We start from the raw sequence: 23,044 nt of genomic DNA, 5'->3' as shown, positions 1-23,044 counted from the left end.
TTTTGAGATGGTTTCTTTGAGTAGCCCTGGCTGTCCTAGAACTCACTCTGTAGACCAGGCTGCTCTTGAACTCAGAAATCTGCCTGTCTCTGCCTCCCAAGTACTGGGATTTAAGGCGTGCGCCACTACTGCCCAGCTAATAAATAAGTCTTTAAAAAAAAAAAAAAAAGAAAGAAAAATTGTTTACAGCTGGGTGGCAGTGGTGCACACCCTCAGGAAGCAGAAGTAGGCAGATCCCTGTGCGTTCAAGGCCTGCCTGGTGTACAGAGACAAGGCAAGTTCCAGGACAGCCAATGAAACCTTTTCTTGGTGGGAAAAAAAATAATTTTGATTGCAGATTAAAAAAAAAGAAAATAGATCAAAGGATTTTAGATGGGAGTTTGTGGCACATGCTTTTACTCCCAGGACTCAGGATGCTGAGGCAGAGAGATCTTTGAATTCGAGGCCAGATTTCTACAAACGAGTTCCAGGACAACCAAGGGTACATGAGAAACCCTGTCTCAAAAACAGGAACAAATGAAAAAAATGGTTTGTTTTATTTGTGTGGATGTTTTGTCTTCATGTGTGTTTGTGCACTGTGTGTGCGCCAGTTGTCCCCGGAGGCCAGAAGAGGGCACAGGATCTCCTAAGTCTGGAGTTACAGATGGATTGAAATGCCATGTGGGCACCGTATATCAAACCTGGGTCCTCTTGCAAGAGCAGCGAGTGCTCATAACCACTGAGTCATTCCTTCAGTTTTTTGACTTTGTAGTTTTAACATCTTGACTATGATATGTTAATATGCTCCAAAGAGGTTCTCTTCTGGTAAGACCTATTTGCCTCTTGTATTTCAAAGTCCCTTTAAATTTGGACAGATGATATTGTATTTTCATTGATGAGCTTCTGTATACTTTTAGTGGTTTTTTTTCCCCATCTCTTTTTACCTCATAGATTCTTGAGTTTGTCTCTTAATTGTATCCCAAAGTTCTTGAACATTGTAGTCATGTTTACTTTTGTTATTTTGGTTTTTTTTGTTGTTGTTGTTTGTTGGTCAGTTTGTGGGTTTTTATTTACTGGTTTGGTTTTTCAAGACGGTTTCTCTGTATTAGCCTTGGTTGTCCTGGAACTCACTTTGTAGACCAGGCTGGCTTCAAACTCACAGATCCACCTCAGTTTGCCTCCTGAGGGCTGGGGTTAATGGCCTGTGCCTTGAATGGCCTTAGTTTTGTTTTTTGTTGTTTTCTTATTGATGATTGAATGTTGTTGTCTTACTACTCTTTTCTCCTCCATCCCTGGTAATCTTTCCTCTGCTTGGTTAAGCCTGTTACTGATGCTATCACACTGCTTATAATTTGATTCAATGAACTTTTCCTTGCCTACTTCTCTCTCTATCGGGCTTGCTTCTTTAATAAAAACCTCACTTTTTACAATGAGGTGTATGGGTTTGTGAGGAGAGTGTGTGCAAAGGAGCACAGTTGCTCGTGGGTACCAGAAGAGAGAATCATATCCCTGGGACAGGCAGTTATGAATCTCCATGTGGATTCTATGAAATGAACCTAGGTCTCTGCAAGAGTAGCAAACGTTTCTAACCCCTGAACCATCTCTAGTTCCTCCCTGTTTTTTTGTATTCTGAGACAGTCTCACTGTAAAGCCTTGGCTGAACTGAAATCCACTATTTAGGTCAGGCTCACAGAGATATGCCTACCCCTGCCACTTTAGTTCTGGAATTCAAAGCTGCCTGCTGGTTTTAAAAATTTCCTTGCTGAATTTTTCTTTGAAATTGCTGGCTTTTTCATCCATGCTGCTGATTTTGTTGTTATCATTGTTAATGTGTGTGTATGTGTATGTTTGCTGATGTGCAAGAATGTGCCTGGCTGGGCCCAAATGTGTACACCTTGGATTATGTGTGGAGGTCAAAGTACAACTTTTGCAAGTTGGTTCTATCCTTCTACCATGTGGAGCATGGGAATCGAATTCAGGTTATCAGGCTTTGTAACAAGTGCTTTCACTGCTAATTCATACCATTTCTGATTTTTGCTGGAAAATGTTTGAAATGTTCATCTGATATTTTAACCGAGACATCAACTTTGAATTCAGTAACTGAGGAGTTCGGATCTTTTGATTGAGTCATGTTGTTGTGCTATTTTGTATTTCTTCCAGTTTTGTATTGAAGTTTGTATATCTGTTGATTTATAGGCCTCTAGTTTCCAAGGGTATCTTAGTGAGCAGCCTGCTCTTTAAGGCTTAGTCATCAGTACTAGTCATCAAAGAGAACCCAAAGTGATGTAGCAATAGTAACGTCATGCTGTATGAGGTGCAGAGGGATTTAAAATCCCCTCCTTCCAGTAATGCATTACTAATACCCATGCAATGCCAGAGCTACTGCAGAGCATGCTGGCCCTGTAGACTAAGTGTGGGAACAGTAAAGGGTTCAGAGGAAAGGAGGAGACGGAGAAAGGGGTGAACAGAGAAGAACCCAGTTAAAGGGGGAGAAAACACAGGATGTTAGGGAGCAAAGAGTAGAGGAAAAACTTTATTAAGAGTAAAGGCAAAATAAAACTTATCTATTAATAATGAAAAGTTTAAAAATGCAATGAATATAAAAGGGGGAATAAAAAGTAAACTCATACCAAAAGAAAAAAAGTTTGGTGTGTGTCTTAGTTAGGGTTTATTGCTGTGAAGAGACCCCATGACCAAGGACAGCATTCAGTTGGGGCTGGTTTACAGGTTCAGAGGGGTCAGTCCAGTGTTATGTCAAGAAGCATGGCAGTGCTTAGGCAGACACCATGCAGGAGAAGCTGACAGCTCTGCCTCTTACTCAGAAGGCAGCTAGGAGAAGACTGGCCCCACATGGTTAGGAGGAGGAATCAAACCCAGACCCTTGCCAGGAAAGGTGTTCTATTACCCACTTATCCCTGTTTAGAGTCTCAGTCCATTTTGAGTTGAGTTTTACATATGAAAAAAGGGTAAGTTTGATTTATCTAAGCATGGAGTCAGTTTTTCCAGCTCTTCTTAAAAATATTTCCCTTGCTACACTGTGTGCTCTTATCGACTGTGTTGAAAATTGTTTGACTATAGTAGGTGTGTGAAATTATTTCTGTTTTCTCCACTGTTTTGCATGCAGGCAAAATGTTCAGACACATAAAATAATAATATTTAAAATGAAATTTTTGAAAATATTTGAATAAATTAAATGTATGTGTTCTGATACAATGCTGTGTAAAACATAAAACAATAATAACCAAGAAAAAATTGTTTTGGGTGTGTTTTTTGTTTGTTTGTTTTGTTTTTTGAGACAGAATCTCTCTGTGTAGCCCTGGCTGTCATAGAACTTGCTCTGTAGACTAAGCAGCCCTTGAACTTGAGGAGAGTCCCCTGCTTCTGCCTTCTGAGTGCTGGGATTAAAACCGTGTGCCACTATGTCCAGCTAAGAGGAAATTTTTAAAAGAAATGAAATAAGAATACCAATCTTGCTGGGCAGTGGTGGCATGTGCCTTTAATCCCAGCACTTGGGAGGCAGAGGCAGGCGGATTTCTGAGTTCGAGGTCAGCCTGGTCTACAGAGTGAGTTCCAGGACAGCCAGGGCTACACAGAGAAGCCCTGTCTCGAAAAATCAAAACAAAAAACAAACAAACAAACAAAAAAACAACAACACTAATTTCAAAATTTTGAAATATAAAGTCTCAAAAATAAGCCAGAACATAAATACATATATTGGTAAAATAGAATAGAAAATTGAAATGAATACCAGTTCACAGGATGATTTCGGAATATAAAGGAGCCTTCTCAGATCAGTGGTGGGAATCTGTGCTCTTAGTTGCTATTGGGATAGGAGCCATTTTAAGAATAATAAAGTTATGTCTATATGCATCATCCCAAATATATTCTCTACTAATCAGATTTTAGTGTAACCTTAGGAATGCTTGAAGAAACCATAGGAAATTTGGAGTGGGCTAACTATAATAGAAATTGTAAGTCATAATATAAAAGCTAAAAAATAAATTGTATAAAAAGTTCTGGTGCCAAGCTTGGTGGCATACATCAGTAACCGTGGCACTTAGAAGGTGGAGGCAGAAGGATCACATGGTTGTAGCTCATCCTGCTCAGGAAGCTGAGACAGCTGGATCGTTTCAGTCCAGGAGTTGCAGGCCAGCTTGTGTAACACAGTGGGAACCCAGCTTCACAAGAAAGCGAGTAATATGTGCCTTTCTTGAATAACAGTGGTAGAGCTGGTAGGTTACTCAGATCAAGTAGTTGGTACTGGAACCTGGATTAGTGGTCTGAAAGGAGTCCTGCATTTTTACTTTGTGAACTTAAAAATGCAGAGAATAATGCCAACGTTAATTGATTTCCTGATCATTGAATACATCTAGGGGAGCAGAGTACTGGAGATGTACCACTGGACTTAGGAAGTTACTGAGGCACAAAGTGTATATGGCAAGAGCTAATGATTTCTAAGCTAGCAGAAGGTAACACAGAAGACATGAAAGAAACAACAACAACAAAAACTCAACATAAAATAAATGCACGTTGTTGGGCACAGTAGGTCAAGCCTTTAGTCCAAGCACTCCAGAATCAGTGTGATTTATGTGAGTTCAAGGCTGGTCTGGTCTACATTCTGAGTTCCAGGACTAAATAGACTTTCTCTTTAAAAAAAAAAGCTGCTGGCCCATGGTGGCACACGCCTTTAATCCTAGCACTTGGGGGCAGGCAGCCTGGTCTACAGAGTGAGTTCCAGGACAGCCAGGGCTGCACAGAGAAACCTTGTCTTGAAAATCCAAAAAAAAAAAAAAGCTTAAAATAGATGTGAACCAAAAATGAACATATGTTCCTCCCTCCCCAACAACCAAACTAACAATAAAGAACAGTACCCTCTCCAGACCTTTGCAGTGAGCAAAAGGGAAGAACTTTGAGAAGTTTAGCCACTTTTGTGGATTTACAGCCTGGCTGCCAGGAAGGGCTGGCAACCCTAAGCTGAGGTTCCATTTCACAGTGGTCCAGGGTTGGTTGTTTAGTGACTTCACCTCATGCCCTGACAGAACAGTGCACCGACACCTCCTCACCCTGCATCTACTGAGTGATGATAAGCTTGGTGCACATGAGCTGCATCCCAGCACTCCTAGACTTGGGCATCCCACACTGCCACCTGTGGATTCTGCATCTAATGCACCAGGAGTGATAGCAAGATCTGCAAGCCTGGCCTTTCCTGCGGACCTGTGTGGAAGGAGCCTGGCCCCTGTGATAGTTACAGGGTCTGCCAGTTCTTGTTCTACTGCTTGCATTTGGCAGAGCAAGATGAGTCTGTTTTTAATTTATTTATTTTATATGTATTAATGTTTTGCCTGCATATATCTATGTATATACGTGCATGCCTAGCATGTGTCAGGTTCCCCAGAACTGGATTTGTACATGGTTATGTACTTTCTGGGAATCAAACCTGGTCCTTTGCAAGAGCAACCAGTGCTCTAAACTGATGATGATGGTCATGAGCATGAGGGCAAGTGGCTTGGGCCGTCCTGCAACCTCTTGTCCACCCGAAGCTAAGCGCATATGGATCTGGAAATTAATGAAGATGATGTGTATGAACTGTGTTCGTGTCCTCAGCTCTCATCCACAAGATAGTCAGCTTCTGCCAGCTTTGATGACACAGTAAAGCTCTACCAGGAGAAGGACAACTGGGACTCTTGTGCTACTACCTACCTACCCTTGAGGACCATGAACTCACTGTATAGACCTTGGCTTGTGACTCCACTGTCCAGCACCTGGCATCCTACTTTAGAACAGTGTGTTTAGTGCCCTTGTCTCCTAGGATGACATGCAGTGGCTCTGGCTTCAGTGGGAAGTATATCTACATGTTGTGGGGTTCTGCCCCAAAACCATTTATGATATTTGTACCATCTGTCTGGAGCCCTAACAGCAGCTTGTGGGGATGATGCCATCATCTGAATGTTTGAGGTGGATTCCAGCTCACATCTGCATCATCTCTGACAGTCCACCTGCACCAGCCTGTAGCCAGAACCCATGGGAGGTAGCCTTCTGCTAAATGATGGGGGGGTATGTAGCCTCAAGAAATACCTGTGGGCTTTCTCAAATTGGGACAGTGTGGTTCTACAAAAAAATGTCCCAAGACTTTGCCAGTTCCTGAGAGGACTGGAAAAAACACCCTTGACCTTCATTTAACTTCTGTTAATTTCATTTAGTTTCTGTTGAGACTTTAGAAGTGTGGAACCACATAGCCTTTTCCTGTTTCCTATCCTTGACACAGGACCTCAGCAAAGACACAGAACACGAGTACATAATGAGGTACTCGTTTGCTTCAGCAGGGAATGGTGTTGCATTTTGGGGGTGAATGTAGCATTTATAATTGTGATCTGTAAGAGGAGGTCTGTGTCCCACATCCTAGTTCATAAGGACATTCAAGGATTTTTTTTTTTTAAGATTTATTTATTTCATTTATATGAGTACACTGTAGCTGTCTTCAGACACACCAGAAGAGGGCATTGGATCCGATTACAGATGGTTGTGAGCCACCATGTTGGGAATTGAACTCAGGACCTCTAGAAGAGCAAGCAGCCAGTGCTTTTAATTACTGAGCCATCTCTCCAGCCCCCTCAAGGATTCTTTTGAAAAAAATAATTCTATTGTGAATTGTATGTAATAGGTACTGCTTTCCCAATTTGTATCAGTTCTTGCATTTAAGATACTTCAAAGCTGAATGATTCCCCCACCCCTGTAATGTAGGTTTATTTAGAGTAGAGGGATATCTATGCATTCTCTTAGAGATGCAAAAATATACGTGGGTTGGATGTATTGGTTCATGCTTAGTAATCCTAGCACTTTAGTGATGGAGGGCAGGCATTTGATGCCAGCCTGGCGTATATTCCAAGTTCAAGGCCAGACTGTTTTATATGAATCACTGCCTCAAAAAATAAATAGGGGACTAGAAAGGTGATTCAACAGTTAGGGCTGTGGTTGCTCTTCCAGGGTGCCTAGGTTATATTCCAACACCCATGTGGTAGCTCACAACCACCTGTAACTTCAGTTCTAGAGTATCTGATGCACTCTTCTGGGATCCACAGGCTCCTGCATGTTTCTGGTACATATACATACACTCAGGCATTCATTAAAATAAATAAAATAAAAACAAATGAGAAAAGATATGAACTCCTGGATGAGTGAGGTGGCCCAGTGGGTAAAGTGTTTGGCAGGCAAACCCAATGACTTCATTTTTACTCCTGGAACCCATGTTAAGATGGAAGGAGAAAACTGACTACATAAAGTTGTTCTCTGACCTTCAGGTGCATGCCATGACCACATGTGCCCTTATGTACATTAAACACATGCAGTAATTACAAATTAATTAAAAGACACAATCCTCTAAAGGGAGAATTGTCACAGACCATACATTCTTGGGAAGGATGCATATCTGTTGTTCAGTGAGAAGCAACAGACCGTAGCTGGTCCCCTCAAAAAGACTACAATATATCTATGTTCCACAGATCTATAGTCTTTTTTTTTTTTAAAGATTTATTTTATTTTATTTATTGTATGTGTATGAGTACACTGTAGCTGTACAGATGGTCGTGAGCCATCATGTGTGTGGCTGCTGGGAATTGAACTCTGGCCCCGCTTACTCCAGCATAATTCACTGTAGCTGTCTTCAGATGCACCAGAAGAGGGCGTCAGATCTCATTATGGGTGGCTGTGAGCCACCATGTGGTTGCTGGGATCTGAACTCAGGACCTTCAGAAGAGCAGTAAGTGCTCTTAACCGCTGAGCCATCTCGCCAGCCCCAGATCTACAGTCTTACATTTTAATTGTCATGACCTTAAAGGTTAGACTGAGAGTTGAGGCCGTGTCCTTAGCCTTTCTAAAGATGTGACTAACACAGTTTCTCATGTGTGGTGATCTCCAACTATAAAATATTTCATTGCTACTTCATAACTGTAATTTTGCTACCATTATGAATCATAATGCAAATATCTGATATTTAGAATATCTGCTATTCAACTCCTGTGAAAGGATTGGTCCCTGATGGAGTATTGACCCACAGGTTGAGAGCCACTGATGTAGCACATGCCCCCAATGGTTTGTAGATCTGGAAGTCTATGGCCCTTGCAGGGGCACCAAGATTCCAACTAACCACAAGTCAGCCCCTCCCCCCCTTTTTTAACAGTATAAAATAGAGTTTATTCAGGGCATGGGGAGAGTAGAGGCCAGACTTGAGCACTTGGAGAGAGAGGGGGAGGGTAGTAGAGAGAGAGGGGGAGCAGGAACAAGGGGACAGAGCAGGAGCAAGAGAGAGAGAGAGAGAGAAAGGGAGAGAGAGAAAGAGAGAGAGAGAGAAAGAGAGAGAGAGAGAGAGAGAGCACCCCCTTTTATGCCCACAGAAAAAGTGTTGCTAACTCTACTTGGACAAACTCTGTTTTAGCAACAACAATAAGAAAACATTTTTAGTTAAAAGAAGCTGGGTAGGGAGGCCTGTACCTGTAATTTAGGTTCTTGGGAGGACTGAGGCAGCGGGTTTGTGAGTTTGAGGATAACCTGGACTAAATAGTAGTACCCTGTCTCAAAACCAAAAAAAAAGAAAAAAGTAAATGGATAAAAGGATGTTCATTTTTGTTTACAACTCACAGTCAAATAAATAAACAAAGGGGAGCTATAGTTCTACCATGGAAGTAACAGACAGTGATCAAATCTGAAAAGACCTCAGGTTATAGGAACCAATAGAGAATATAGCAAACATTTCAGGGAATACAGATGGCCCAAAACATGAATCATGCATCAATGCACACAGAAAAGCAACCAGGAATATTGTAGATGGAGCCAGGTATTAGAATGGTTTTGTTGTATGCTAGATGGAATTGAGCACAGACTGTCTACGTGCCAGCAGGCGTTGTACCTCATAGCATCACCCTTTCCCAGCTCCTGTGCTCGGTGTCTGCTTCCTGGTGCGGGTGACAGGGCTTTGTGTATTGCCATGTTGTCAAGGCAGGGTAGTGTGCTGCTAGAGACACTTTCTTCCCCCTCTCCTTTGGTTTCTGTGTTTTATTCTGAAAGTTTTGTCCGGTGTTTTCTGCTGTTCACCCATTATATTTTGTTCTATGCAATCTGTTATTTATCTTTGGAGGTTTTGTTTCTTAATACTATCATTAATTTTAGGAAGTCCACACAATGGGAAGGTAGCTCTGGGATAGTCTGGCATGTACAAGGAGCCAGGGTTGATTGCTAGTGTTTTAATCTCTGAGAGGAAAGTTATCCAGGCAGTCCAAGTCATACCTCACAACAAACCTATCACAAAAGATTTACAGGGAAATGGCCATCTGCATCTGGAGGAGATTGGAAATGGTGGTTATGGCCATTATCGTCTGGGAGGGCATGGCGTGGCCACCTGCACCATGAGGGGTTTACATTCCCCCTTTTTTATTTTTTGATAAGCAATCGGGTTGGGAAAGTGGGAAATATGTTATCATTAGACTACTACTACCTCCTGAATGGGGTGTTGAAGTCTTTGTGGCAAACTTGATCTTTGCCTCCAAGGGTTAATTGGGAGTTAAAGGTTCTGGCTCTGTAGCTAGGGGCTAGTTATCCTGTAATAGCAATTGATTAAAATTCTGGCTAGAAATCCTTTGAATCTATTGTTGAAGAAGTATAGACAAGAAGTTTATAAGGCAGAATGCCTCCATTAAGAAATGGAGAAGTGGGGGGCTGGAGAGATGGCTCAGTGGTTAAGAGCACTGACTGCTCTTCCAAAGGCCCCGAGTTCAAATCCCAGCAACCACATGGTGGCTTACAACCATCTGTAATGAGGCCTCACGCCCTCTTCTGGTGCGTCTGAAGATAGCTACAGTGTACTTACATATAATAAATAAATAAATAAATAAATAAATAAATAAATAAATAATCTTAAAAAAAAGAAGAACAAAATGGAGAAGGGTATTAAGAAGGGTAGTATCCATTTCCATACTGGACTATCTGAGACCCACTGGGCAGAGGAACTGAGCAGTTTCTTAAGTTTTTTGACATCTGTCTGGAGTTGTTGCTTGACATGAAAGCAACATTTTTCTGTGAGGAAGATACAAAGAGGGAGTGGAAAATAAAGGATATAGGGGAAGTGTTTAGAAAGAGTCTTTGGAGCAACTCTGTCTGTGCCGTCTGGAAATTAGCAGTTCATTTCATAGGTTAGCTGGCAGCAGCAGCTTGATCTATTCGCAAACATCTCACGGATACACCAGCAGTCTGTTCAGTAGAGTTGGGTTAGTAACAACAGTGACACGACCTAGTAGAGACAGACAGGCCTCAGCCTCAACTTGAGTCAGCATCAGGGACATGAGGAGAAGTTCTCAGCTGTGCCTCTCTCAGGGAAGCAAAGATCAGCAAAAATGGGAGACCCACAAGCGTTGTACAGCTAGCTCTATAAGCATGCCCAGCTCTTTCTCCGTCACTCCGTGGAATCCTATCTATACCTCCAAACATCAAGTGTCCTCCACATGCCTTATCTCAGCACGTGCATCCAATCAGCCCAAGTCCTTCGAAGCAGCAAGAAACTGCAGGACACCATGGGAAGTTTTTTTGATACAGTTCTTTCTATGGCATCCCAATTGCAGCTCAACTATGCAGTGTAAGGTGGACCAGTACATGCATGTCATTAGCAAAGAACCTTTCATCACGTGGCTTTTCATGTACTTGCTTTATCAGAACATCCTCTCTCCTGTGTCTGCTTCAATGAAATGTTCCCTCACTCGTCTACCTTAGTCTTTTACACCTGTGTCTACTTTAACGGGATGTTCCTTCATGTGTTTGCCCCAGCAAAACACCATCCACCAGACTCTGCAAGGTACCCTCAGGTTTCCATTTAAAAGGTCTGAGTTCAGTAACAAACACCCACCTAAAAAATTAAACATGGCCACACATGCGTGTGACTCCAGTGTTGGGGATGTGGGTAAACTGAATAGCTCTATAGTCTACCTGAAATGGTAAAACAGTAAGCTTCCAGTTCAGTTAGGGATCTTGTCTTTTTCTTTTAAGATTTTTTTTAATTATGTGTGTATACCCTTGTGTATGTATATTCACTATCAATGTGCAGGGTCTGCAGAGAACAGAAGGAGACATCAGATCTCCAGGAGCTACCTGGGGTACCATGTCGGTGCTGGGAATTCAACCCCAGCCATGAAAGAGCAACAAGTGCTCTTAATGGGCAGCCATCTCTCACCCTGAGAAACCTTGTCTGAAAGGAGTAAGGTGAACAGAAATAGAGCTTCTGCGTGCACAGGGGTGAGCACGGACCCACACAACCCATGTTATGTGTACCACACACATACCGAAAATATTTAAAATAGTTGAAATGGCCAAGCATGGTACTGGTACATGCTTGTAATCCCAGTTCCCTAGAAACTGAAGCAGAGTTTAAGGTCAACTTGGGCTGAGATTGTCTTTGAAAAAACAAGTTTAACGGCAGATGTCATGCTTTTGGGATTTTTACTATAAAAATTATACGAGGCTACAATAATCAGAACAGTGCAGAGTAGCATAAGGGTAGAGAAGATGACATAGTGGTAGCCTAGATGTAAACATCTAAAATTAGTTGATTCCAACAAAAGCCCCGCAAGATTCAGGGGAAGCAAATCTTTCTAACAAGTGGTGCTGGGTTGTAATATATAAAACTGGATCCCATGTACAAAAAAACTTAGCTCAAAATCAACCAAACTCTAACTATGTAACCGGGTCTGGTTGGTTGATTGCTTGATAGATAAATAGGCTGATTCGTAGGTAGGTGGTTGATAGATAGAAAATTAGAAGACTACAAGGTGTAATAAAATAGATGTAAAATATATTTCCAATTTAAGAAATCCAAGTGAGGACTATTATCTATAATATATACCTCCTCCTGTCCCTGTCTAGTGACACTTAGGATCAAACCTGGGTCCTTATTACACGGTCAGGGAGGTTCTATACCCCTGAGTTGTGTATCCTTGAACCACAAATTCTTAAGACTCAGTAAGGAAATGAGCAACCCAGTTCAAAAAATATGCAAAATTCCTGAACTTAGATCTTGCCAAAAAGAGGAAACCGACACCTGAAAGGCCTGTCAATGTCGTATCATTGTGCATTCACACATTAGAGCGAGGACATATTACTGCACACCTGTTAGAATAGCTAAAGGAAGCGCACAGTGACGTTGCTGGGTACAGAGCGGTAGGAACTTCAGTTCATTTTGGGTGAACATGCAGTTTAGTAAATATGTTCTGACCTTACATTTCTGTACTCATTTAGGGGTTTTGTTTGTTTGTTTGTTTGTTTGTATGGTTTTTCAAGATAGGGTTTCTCTGTGTAGCCCTGGCTGTCCTGTGACTAGCTCTGTAGACCAGGCTGGCCTTGAACGCGGAGATCCACCTGCCTCTGCTTCCCAAGTGCTGGATTTAAAGGCATGGGTCATCACTTTATATTCATTAGATATTATCTCCAAGTTGGAAATGTATATACTGAAAAAAATCTTCACGCACTTTTGCATCTGCTTTCCTTATGATTGCCTAAACCTAGCTGTGAGCAGAGAGTACTCTAGTAGGGACTGGGTAAGCCAGTACATCAGGTAATGTTTCTAGTCATTGCTAGAAAAGACATCCCAGCACTTGGAAGGCAGAGGCAGGCGGATTTCTGAGTTCGAGGCTAGCCTGATCTGCAGAGTGAGTTCCAGGACAGCCTGGGCTACACAGAGAAACCCTGTCTTGAAAATCAAAAAAAAAAAGAAAGAAAGAAAAAGAAAAGAAAAAAGACGTTTATAATACTAGCACTAGGTTGAGGTAATCAAAAGCTTGAGGCTCTTAATCAGAAGACCTGAATGCAGTCCCCAGAACCCAGATTAAACATGCCAGCTCTGGTGATACAAGCTTAGAATTCCTAAAGGGAAGATCCTGGGCTCACTGGCCCGACCAACAGTCTAACCTAATCCATGAGCTGAGATGGGTTCTGAAAAGAGGAAGGCAAGGTTCCCAAAGATGTCATCCAAGGTTGTCCATAGTCTGCACATTAAGGTAAAAAGTAAGTTTAGAAATGCTTGGCTCCAGGTAGATGAAGCTGAAGGGCGTAGTTCAGTTTCTGAAGAGCACCGACACAGGTTATCCCCTTACCTCCCTCCATTCACGTGAACGCACATACGCACGCAAGCACGCGCACACACAAATACATAAATCATAAATGTAATCCTAAGTTTTGGGACCAGCGTGGATCACAAGGGAAACACTGAAGAGACTGTACTTGCCTAGTGTGTGTGTTGGGAGAGCCTTAGTATCACATAAATAGAAAGAGGAAACTCAGAAGACGCTTGAGTCCACCCTGGGCAGCACACTAGGGAAAGATGATAGGACATTCATTTATTTTGTATGTAGGCACACATGGGTTCCAGGTATTGAAATCAAGTCATTTATTAAGCTTGGTGACATCACAGTTACCCTCTTGAGCTATCTCACTTGTTTCAAAAATGAAATAGACTTGGGTCCAGGTATGGTGGGTGGCTCACGCCTTTAATCACAGCACTCAGGAAGCAGAGCCAAGTAGCTTGCTCTTCCTGAGTTTATGGCTATCCTGGTCTACATAGGGAGTTCCAGGGCAGCCAGGGTTATGTAGAGACACCCTGTCTCAGAAAAGAAAAAAAAAAAGCCAACAACAACAAAAACAAACCTTAAGGAGCTGGAGAGACTGGAGAGATAACTGAATTGTTAAAAGCACTGGGTGTTCTTGCAGAGAATATGACTTCAGTTCTCAGTCAGCATCTACATGGTGGCTCACAACTGTAGCTCCAGTTCCAGGGGGCCCATCACCCTCTTCTGACTTCACTGGCACATAGTGCATCGATATACATGTAGGCAGAACACACACATACTTAAAATAAACTTTAAAAATAAACCCAGGGACTAGGTATGGTGGTGCAGGTCATTAACCCCAGCACTCAGGAGGCAGAAGCAGGGAATCTCTTAGTTCAAGGCTAGTCTGGTTTTACAGAGGGAGTTCTAGGACAGCCAGAGCTACACAGAGAAGTCCTGTGTTATAGATAAATGAATAAGTGAATGAATAAATAAACCAACCAACCAACTCACCCAGTAAAAGTTCATTGTGTTGATTAAATTCTGGTAGCCACTAAAGCTTATCCTTTTTTTTTTTTTTGGTTTTTCAAGACAGGGTTTCTCTGTGTTGTCCTGGCTGTCCTGGTACTCACTCTGTAGACCAGGCTGGCCTCGAACTCAGAAATCCACCTGCCTCTACCTCCCAAGTGCTGGGATTAAAGGCGTGCGCCACCACCGCCCAAAGCTTATCATTTCTAAGCCATGAAGAATAAAAAAGAATATGTGGCTGGGTTAGTGGTAGAGCACTTGTTCATCATTCACAAGGCCCAGCACTGCTATGGAGCAAAAGCAGCTAGGCACAAGTTTGTGCGTGTAATCTCAGCTTTCAGAGGAGGCAAGAGCATCTCACTGAGCTTCCTAGTGAGACCTTGTCTCATAGAACCCAAAAGGAAGAAGAGGCAGGCACCCTGGCGCAGGACACAGCTGGGGTGAAACTGTAGTAGAGTATTTTCCTGGTGTGCCAGGGACTGAGTTGTGTCTGCAGCTCTAGTGGCCAGGAGTGGATAAACACTTTATCTCTTTTCAGATTGTGTGTGACAGTGACATCAGGATTGAGGATTGTTTTTTTCTCTTCGCAGGTTAAAGAAGAAGGAGTTTAGTTTAGAGGAAATCTATACAAACAAGAATTACAAGTCTCCTCCTGCGAGCAGGTGAGTCCTGCAGCTGGCTCAGGGACAGTGATAGAATGACTGATGCCTCTCCCTTTCTTGGGTAGAAAGGCATTTCAACTCAGTATTTCAATCCAGTATTGAGTGGACTTTTGTTGTCTGTCTTTGTTTTTGTTTTTGTTTTTGTTTTTGTTTTTGTGGGGCAGTCTCATCATGCTTGACTATACTAAAATTCACAGATCCATCTGCTTCTGCCTCTGGAAAGCTCTGTATTACAGGTGGCCCTATATCCAACATAGTGTTGGGCTTTAGAAGTGGCTAGAATTGGGGTCTGGGTTCTTGTATTGGAGTCAGTGATGGGATTTGGGCCCATATAGTGGCCTGTGTGCTTTACAGGTAGGTCTTGATGAATATACTGCCGGGTTTCATCTGGGCTTGTAGCTACTGCTTCAGCCATTATCTCAGCCCAGATACTCACACAGTGTCACTGGCCTGCTCTGGATCTAAAGTGAGTTCAAAGCAGTGGCGGACACTGACTTGTCTGGGATGAAGGAAGAGAGTCCTGGGCTCTGCCTGGAAGGCATTTCTTCCTAAAAACCCATTGATTGCAGCGTTGCTATTTATTATTTATTTATTATTATTTTTATTTATTTTATTTTATATTATTTATTTATGCTATTTATTATTTATTATATGTAAGTACACAAGCTGTCTTCAAACACCCCAGAAGAGGGCGTCAGATCTCCTTATGGATGAGAGTGAGCCATCATGTGGTTGCTGGGATTTCCTAGAAATCAGGACCCCCGGAAGAGCAGTCTTAACCACTCTAAACTCTAACTGCTGAGCCAACTCTCTAGCCCCCAATTTAGGTTCATTCTTACAAGGAAATCTAATACATAGCTGTTGAAACCAAATTGAACAGTGCTAATTATCTGAAGATAAGCTTCAAGGTCTTTCATATTTCATAGTAAGCGATGTGCAAGGGAGTGCATGTTGTTTGTTGCCGTCAGATGAACGTAATGCTGGCTACCACATTCTAGGTTTACTCAAGGCTTGCCCACAAATCAAGTGACTCTCCTCAGCCTCCCTCGGAGTGGAGACTACAGACTCGCATCATCGTACCTGTCTTTCCTTTCTTCAAGACCATACTGGGTTGTAGCTCAGGCCCCTCATGTGTGTTAGTTGAACATCCTACAGCTGATCCCAGCCACCAGTTTTCATTTATTTTTTTTATTTTGTGGTTCACAAAAGGAAAACTTAAAATAAATTTGTGGTAGAGATCCATATTGCGACAGAGTTTCTCTGTGTCGCCCTGGCTGTCCTAGAACTCACTGTGTAGACCAGGCTGGCCTCGAACTCAGAAATCCGTCTGCCTCTGCCTCCCACATGCTAAGATTACAGGCATGCGCCACCACTGCCCAGCCACCCTTCAGTTCTAACTTTTCACTTTGTGCACATAGTTATAAACACACGTGTGCATTTTCTCATGTATAGAAACAGCGATTGGCCATAGGACACAGTTGAGTTGGGAGTTGGTGATTCCGGTTTTTGCTCTGTCCTTAGGTGTTTGGAGACCATCTTTGAGGAGCCCAGAGAACGAAATGGTACCCTGGTCTCTATCAGCCAGCAGAAAAGGAAGCGCGTTCTGGAATTCCAGGATTTTACGGTCCCTCGTAAGAGACGAGCTCGAGGTAAGGTGAAGCTGGCTGGCAGCTTCACCAGGGCCCAGAAGGCGGCTCTGCAGACTCGAGAGCTGGATGCTCTTCTGATTCAGAAGCTGATGGAACTGGAGACTTTCTTTGCCAAGGAAGAGGAGCAGGAGCATCAGCCAGCTGCTGAGAACAGTTCGGGGTCTCCATTTTGAACTTTTGCAGACCTCCCTGGAAGAGGTTTCCTGATTTTAGCCCTGTGCCCAAACCACTCACGATGCCCAGCCCATGAATTTTTACTTATTTCAAGGTGCAGCCTTTTTAGAAGCTGGTGAAGAAGGGCCCTCTAATTCTACTGCTGAGTATAGAGCCTCAGGAATGCTCCCTTTCTCCTGGGAATGGTCCTCCTTCCCATCTCCCATCACAGGTGGAAAAGCCACACATCTCAAGCAACACTAGGAATCTAAGGACTCTTAGATTCTGTGCGTCCATATGAAAGTTCCTCTCTGTTTATGGTGCTGCTTGCCCAAGATGACTTAGAAACCTGGCCTGGGGGAGGACCTGGCTACCTGGCCTGTGTGTTCTCACCAGCTTGTTTTGGTGATTGAGAAAAATGAACTGGTGTGTTTCCTAACTTTGATTCTGTCTGCCCAGGACCTTTATTATGAGAGAATGTGTGTTTGTGTGTGTTTGTGGCTTTCCCCATCTTTTCTCCCATCTGTGACTGCGGGTCACTAGTGCCAGAGGAGCCCGTCCAGGCCCCAACGTAAGTTGCACTTTTTAATGTTGTGGTATTGATTATTTTCATTTTTTTCTTTTTTGTTTTTATATTATTGCTGCATGTTTGGGGTCTCTAAATGTGATTTTAAACCATTTTGTAAGACATTAAGGAGAAAGACAATACATGTCTTAGAAGAATATGTGACAGGCATTGATCAGCACATGGAGGGGCAGTGTTCCCGTCATGTGTTTCAGGCAGCACCCCCCCCCCCCAGCTTTTCATGTAGCTCACCAGAGGAGGCACTTTTTCACCCCCTTCCCAGTCCTGCCCACTGAACACACATTTGTTTAGTGACATACGTAAAAGCCCTCTCATAACCACTTAAAAACTGTTACGGTGGAGTATGGGTTCCTTTGAAATGTTGGTGTATGATGAAGTTAGGAGCAGTGGTGTGAGAGGCTGGCCAAGAGCATTTTCAGCTGCTTGAGTGCCTGGTTCTGCAAAATGCCAGAGCCAGCGCTCTCTGAGAGTGCCTCATGTACTTTGGTCCTTTGTCAACCCTATTGGAAATGTTTGCATGCTAGAAGGAGCACAGATTCTAGGTTTGTGCCCCGAGGAGTCTGAGCAGCAGGCCCTCAGAGCTCACCTTCCCATGTGTCCTTCCCATGCTTCCTCCTCTCCTCGTGTTTTCTTGTCCCAGTGTCTTTCCCATGCATTCTTCACACCTGCTGCTCAGAGTTTAGAGAGTCTGACCTGCTTGGCTGATGGGTAAGATGCTCAAGGTAGCTGCTGAACAATGGCCATTTCTTCCCACGTTCCTAGCTTGGTCCAGCGACATTTCCTTGTTGGTCTGTAGAGAAGAGTGAGCAGTGCTGTCCTGGAATGTTGGCCAGTGCTCCTAGGATTCTTTCATTCCCCGTTTGTCAGTGGCTAGGGAGAAGGGGTACCCGTTTGGGGTCTTTATGTGCCTTTCCTTTGCGGGTTGGTAGTCTGGGCCACCCAGAAACAGTAAACAGGACATGAGCAGGGGAAGACGTACCATGTCCTTCACCTCCTCAGCTGTTTAAATAAGTTAACACACATCTGCTGGTCTGTGGAGACTTGAAGGTCCTGGCTCCATACAGAAGGGAGCAGTCTGGGTTTTGTGCTGGTCCTCAGCAGTGTATGCAGATCCTGTGTTAGACATGTTGCCCAAACCATACAAATGTGACCTGTGTTCACCTGGATATCTCTCCCTTGTTGGGGCAGGGTTTTTAGTTACTCAGTGCTTCTGAACTCTGTTGTTACTACAGAGAATGGAATGAGTTACACATTGTGCCCTTCTACAAGTACATCTAAGACATTGTACATTAGACAGTTTGCAAGCTAGTGGGCAGTAAACAGCCCTTCATCAGTTTTACCACCTTGGTCACTGGGACATCCAGATTACTCAGAAGACAAAAGGTGAGGTGTGCACAGCTGGAGTACCACCAGCATACAGACCTTCAGAATCTGTCCATGACCAGTGTGACACATAAAAGGCTGGAAGCATTGGTCTGGACTATTAGCATCTTGAGACCCAAGTCCATCTTTGTCCTGGAAGTGCAGAAGGAAAACTGACAGCTTGGCCTGCCCTCTGGGAAAGGCCTATCTGCTTCAGAACTAAGGGACGTATGTTTCACAGTGGTCAGCCACCTCAGGGACACTTTAGTGTCCTCGGAACCATGATCTCTGACCATTAGTGGAGGTAGTGGCTGCTGGCATGTCATCTGCCAAAACTATAATGGCTCTGTAATGGGAATTGGTAGAATTTCTGCAGATGGGGACTTCCCACCGAAGTGATGAGAATCTGCCATTAAGCACAATGTACTTAGCTATAGCTCACCTCCAGAAGTTTAGTGTTTTAATGATTATGGAGAAAGAAGAGAGATCTCAGGTCCAGCCAGATTTCAGTCTCTCCCTAGAGCAGCCTCCTCCCTCACTAGTGCCTGTCTTCCCCCTGCTGTCCCACCCCACCTCTCTCTCCATCCATCTAGATGTACCTCATCACCTGTTAAAGCAGATTGTGTCTGTCTTCCTGCTGCCCTTACTGTAAGAGCTGACTGAGACGGGGGTGCAGTGGGAAGAGATGTAGCTTTTGCCTTACTCGAGCCTGAAGAGCTCAGAAACTCATGCTGTGAATCCTAAACTTTGTGCTCCTCCAAGAGCTGTGAAAATCATGACTTTTTTTTTTTTCCCACAACTTTGCCTGACAGGGTCTTTTGTGAGGGTTCCAGATCCAACCTGAGGTCAATTCTAGATCCCACCCTCTGGGCATCTTTCCCCTGGGTGTCTCCTCTGCCCACCAGGCTAAGAGCAGCAGCAAGTCTGCAGGCTGTGGCAGCAGGTTCCGGGGCTGCAGTGCAGCCAAGTGGACACAGCCTTCTATCTCCCCAGGCTGGGGCTCCGTCTCCTCTGTACCATGTGCATTAAGATCTGTGCAAGACCAACTTTTAGGTCGTGCTACTTTCCTCCTGGTACTTGGGGGGAGGGGAGTATGCAGTTGGTGCTTTCTTTAATATCCTTGGTTTGTTTCTATAGCTTTTCCCCTGGTATCATGAAAAGGGCCTTTTTAATGACCACATTGTGCATGGCTGTATCCAAAGCATTAATTGGCCAGAGGTATGGAATGTCCTCACCTGAATTCCTGTCAGGAGAGTTCTACTTTCCTGAATTGAACTTCTATATAGAACTGGCTAGGAAGGAGAGTTAAATTTCGTTCAAATCACAATGAATTAATATTCCAATTTAGCCGCACTTTGACCACCAAAAGCTATCTTGGTTGTGAAGCTGGGGTCCTCATTTAGCTGCCATCCAGCCCAGCATGCTAAAATCTGAGGCTTGTTCTGTCTTTATAAGACTGTCTGGTGTTGGTTGGATTTTTAATTCTCAGCAAGAGGCCCCCTTGAGCTAGGATCTGGGCCAGTAAGTTGCTGTCCCAAGTGCTCCTGTATTATCATGGCTAATTGTTCAGTGAAGTGTGTCCATCTTTGGTAATGCTAGTATACATGATACCCTACAGTTCCTTTTCTGTTTGATAGTTTGTGACTCTAAATGCCCACTGTTACATTAATTAATTTATGGAAATAAATTTTTCTTGAAAACCATTCAGTTAATTGTCAAGGCTATTTTGTTCTTTAGGGCTTGGTAGTAGATTTGAATTTTACCAGTAATATTCCAAGCAGATTAGACATGCTCCCACCTTAATAGGTGTGCTTGCTGCTCCTGTGCCAGGACCTCCCTCACATTCCTGCATGGTTGCCTCCATCTCGTCATCCAGATCTTTGCATTCCCAGGTCATTGATCTTGAACGTGGTCCCCTCCCATTCCATATCCGCTTCTCCCACCCCCTGCACACCCCAAGGCTTTTTGTTATGGCTCCACTCCCCTATTTGTGCTGATAACTATAAAAAGTTCTTCAAGATCAGGGCCTTTCATTTTCCTAGCTCTAGTACCTCCTGGTCTCTTTGGTACCTAGAGCAATGTTTGATATTTACAGCTGTTTGCCGCCTAAATATCGTTTTGCTCAATAAACTGCAAATTACCATAAGATGGTAATGGAGCTGAAATATTCCTGTGGCCTAGCGAGGTCCCAGCTGTGATGGTGTGTTTTACTCAGGTCTTGGTGTTGGTGCATTGCAGTCTTGTAAAAATGTTGCACAATTGTGTATAGTACATTCTTGATAGTGCTAATAAATGGCTTACTGATCTATGTAAGTTTTTATTGTATTAGAGTACACTCTTGTTTTTATTTGTCTATCTATTTACTTATTGAGAAAGAGTCTCACCATGTCATATAGTTTAACCGTGTGGCTGATCTGGAACTCACTATATGGACCAGGCTGGCCTTGAACTCACAGAAATCTGCTTGCCTCTGCCTCCTGAGTACTGGGATTATAGGTGTGTGCTACACCTGGCTAGAATATAACCTTAGTAAAAAGTCAAAAATCTTACTGTGTAACAGGCAGCAACCTTAGCATCGCATGGTCAGACCATCAGGTAGCCACAGGGAGCCAGCAACCTAGTTGAGTGGTAAAGCAGGTGCCTCCTGTGTAGTGTCTCAGGGTCCAGGTCCAGTTCCAGGCCCCTCCCTCTGAACACAGCCTCATTAAATGACAGACCTGTACCATCTAGGATTGTGCAAATGCACTACTGGTGTTCACAGTTTGACTTTCACACAAAGAAAGCACCTAAACACCTAAGGACACATTTCTCAGACTGTGTCCCTGAGTATGACTAGGTGATGGCGCCTCAGAAAGGCTTCACGAATAAATGAGTGGCTTTCCTATGTGTGAGTGGAGCACAAACCTGCCACGTCCATTTCAAAAACCTTAATATTGGAAGATTGCTTAATCTCTCCTCTGCTCTTTTACAGAATCCAGGACCACCAGCCCAGGGAAGACCCCACCCACAATGTTCTGGACCCTTCCCTATTAATCACTAATTAAGAAAATGCCCTACATACCTGCCTACACCCAGATCTTATGGAGGCATTTTCTCAACTGAGGGCCCTGGTTTATGTTGAGTTGACATAAAACTAGCCAGCATATACACTGATTTAAATACACACAAGTACATACATTATAGAATTACATTTATATGAAAATTAAGAACAGGAAAGTCATTGGAACAGAACATAGGTTGGTGGCTGCTTAGGACTTGAGTGAGGACTATGTATGTTTGCCTGTTTATATGTATATGCACCACATGTATGGTTAGATCTCCTGGAATTGAAGTTATAAACCATCCTGTGGGTGCTAGAGACTTGAGCCATCTCTCTAACTCCTAATTATTTTTTTTTAAATTTAGTTATTAAATTATGTATCTCTGTGGAGATATGTCACATGCTTGCAGGTGTCCTCTTAGAGCAGAGGAGTTGCAGGCCCCCAAAGCTGCTGGGAACCAAAGTCAGGGCTTCTGGTTAGCATGAGCTTTACCTGATATATGATTAAATGTCTTAAAAATGAATGATAATTGCTTACACATCTGTGTGTATATGTGTATGAAATCCATTGGATTTACACTTAAAACATTAATTAATGCTATGTGGGTATTATCTCAAAAAGTCGTTGAAAACTGAAATAAATTAAGCATGGTGGGTCACACCTGTAACCTGGTACTTAGGAGGCCAAGACGTGAGGATTGTGACTTTTAGACTAGTCTCAGAACAGCTTGGGCTACATATCATGATCCTGACTCAAAAATATAAAAAGAATTGAGAACTGAAGAGTTGGGTCAGTGGTTAAGAGCATGTCCTGTTCTTCCAGAAGCCCTGACTTTGGTTCCCAGCAGCTTTGGGGGCCTGCAACTCCTCTGCTCTAAGAGGACACCCGCAAGCATGTGACATATCTCCACAGAGATACATAATTTAATAACTAAATTAAAAAAAAATAATTAGGAGTTAGAGAGATGGCTCAAGTCTCTAGCACCCACAGGATGGTTTATAACTTCAATTCTAGATCATCTAACCATACATGTATGTGGTGCATATACATATAAACAGGCAAACATACACATTAAATAAATAAGTAAAATGTAATTTGACAGTGTGAGATTCCCGGAGGGACCCCCACACTCAAATCCTGGGAGCAACGACCCCACACAACATCAAGACACGGACTTGATGCAATCTGCAAGAGGCTTTTTATTCCAGCTAGCTGGGGCGAGACTCATTTCCCTCTCAGGGGTAGAGGAGTCTGGCCCCGAGCAAGGTCTTAGGCAGCTTTTTATTCCTGTGCAGTTACTGGGGTAAGGTACCTGGTGGTTTCTGATTGGTGCTGGCTCATGTTAGGGTCCAGGGGCGGGATAGCCACCTGGCAATTGTTTTGGGCCCGGTTGTCTTGGTTCCCTTGTTTCTGTGTACCGGGAGCTGCTGATCTCTCATTGTTTTTAGGTTCTGGGAGCAGGTCTCCCACTGAGTTTAACTAATGGCTAAATTCCCACAGTACA

At 43.3% G+C, this 23,044-nt stretch overlaps 1 protein-coding gene across 8 annotated transcripts in view; it reads left to right on the top strand.

Annotated features, from left to right (window-relative positions):
- Prr14l (proline rich 14 like) overlaps nt 1–20,202 on the top strand; it is a 55,460-nt gene extending 35,258 nt beyond the window's left edge. For all 8 annotated transcript variants that reach the window (XM_031340715.1, XM_031340711.1, XM_031340712.1 and 5 more), the window contains 2 exons: nt 14,678–14,749; nt 16,271–20,202. In XM_031340715.1, the coding sequence (XP_031196575.1) occupies nt 14,678–14,749; nt 16,271–16,571 (373 nt within the window). In that variant the 3' untranslated portion in view covers nt 16,572–20,202. The remainder of the gene's footprint in view (nt 1–14,677; nt 14,750–16,270) is intronic.
- The last annotated feature ends 2,842 nt before the right edge of the window (nt 20,203–23,044 follow it).

This window comes from Mastomys coucha, unplaced genomic scaffold (assembly GCF_008632895.1).
Source record: "Mastomys coucha isolate ucsf_1 unplaced genomic scaffold, UCSF_Mcou_1 pScaffold22, whole genome shotgun sequence".
Taxonomy (NCBI): domain Eukaryota; kingdom Metazoa; phylum Chordata; class Mammalia; order Rodentia; family Muridae; genus Mastomys; species Mastomys coucha.
The sequence above is the reverse complement of the archived record's forward strand: the minus strand, read 5'-3'. Positions and strand labels throughout refer to the sequence as shown.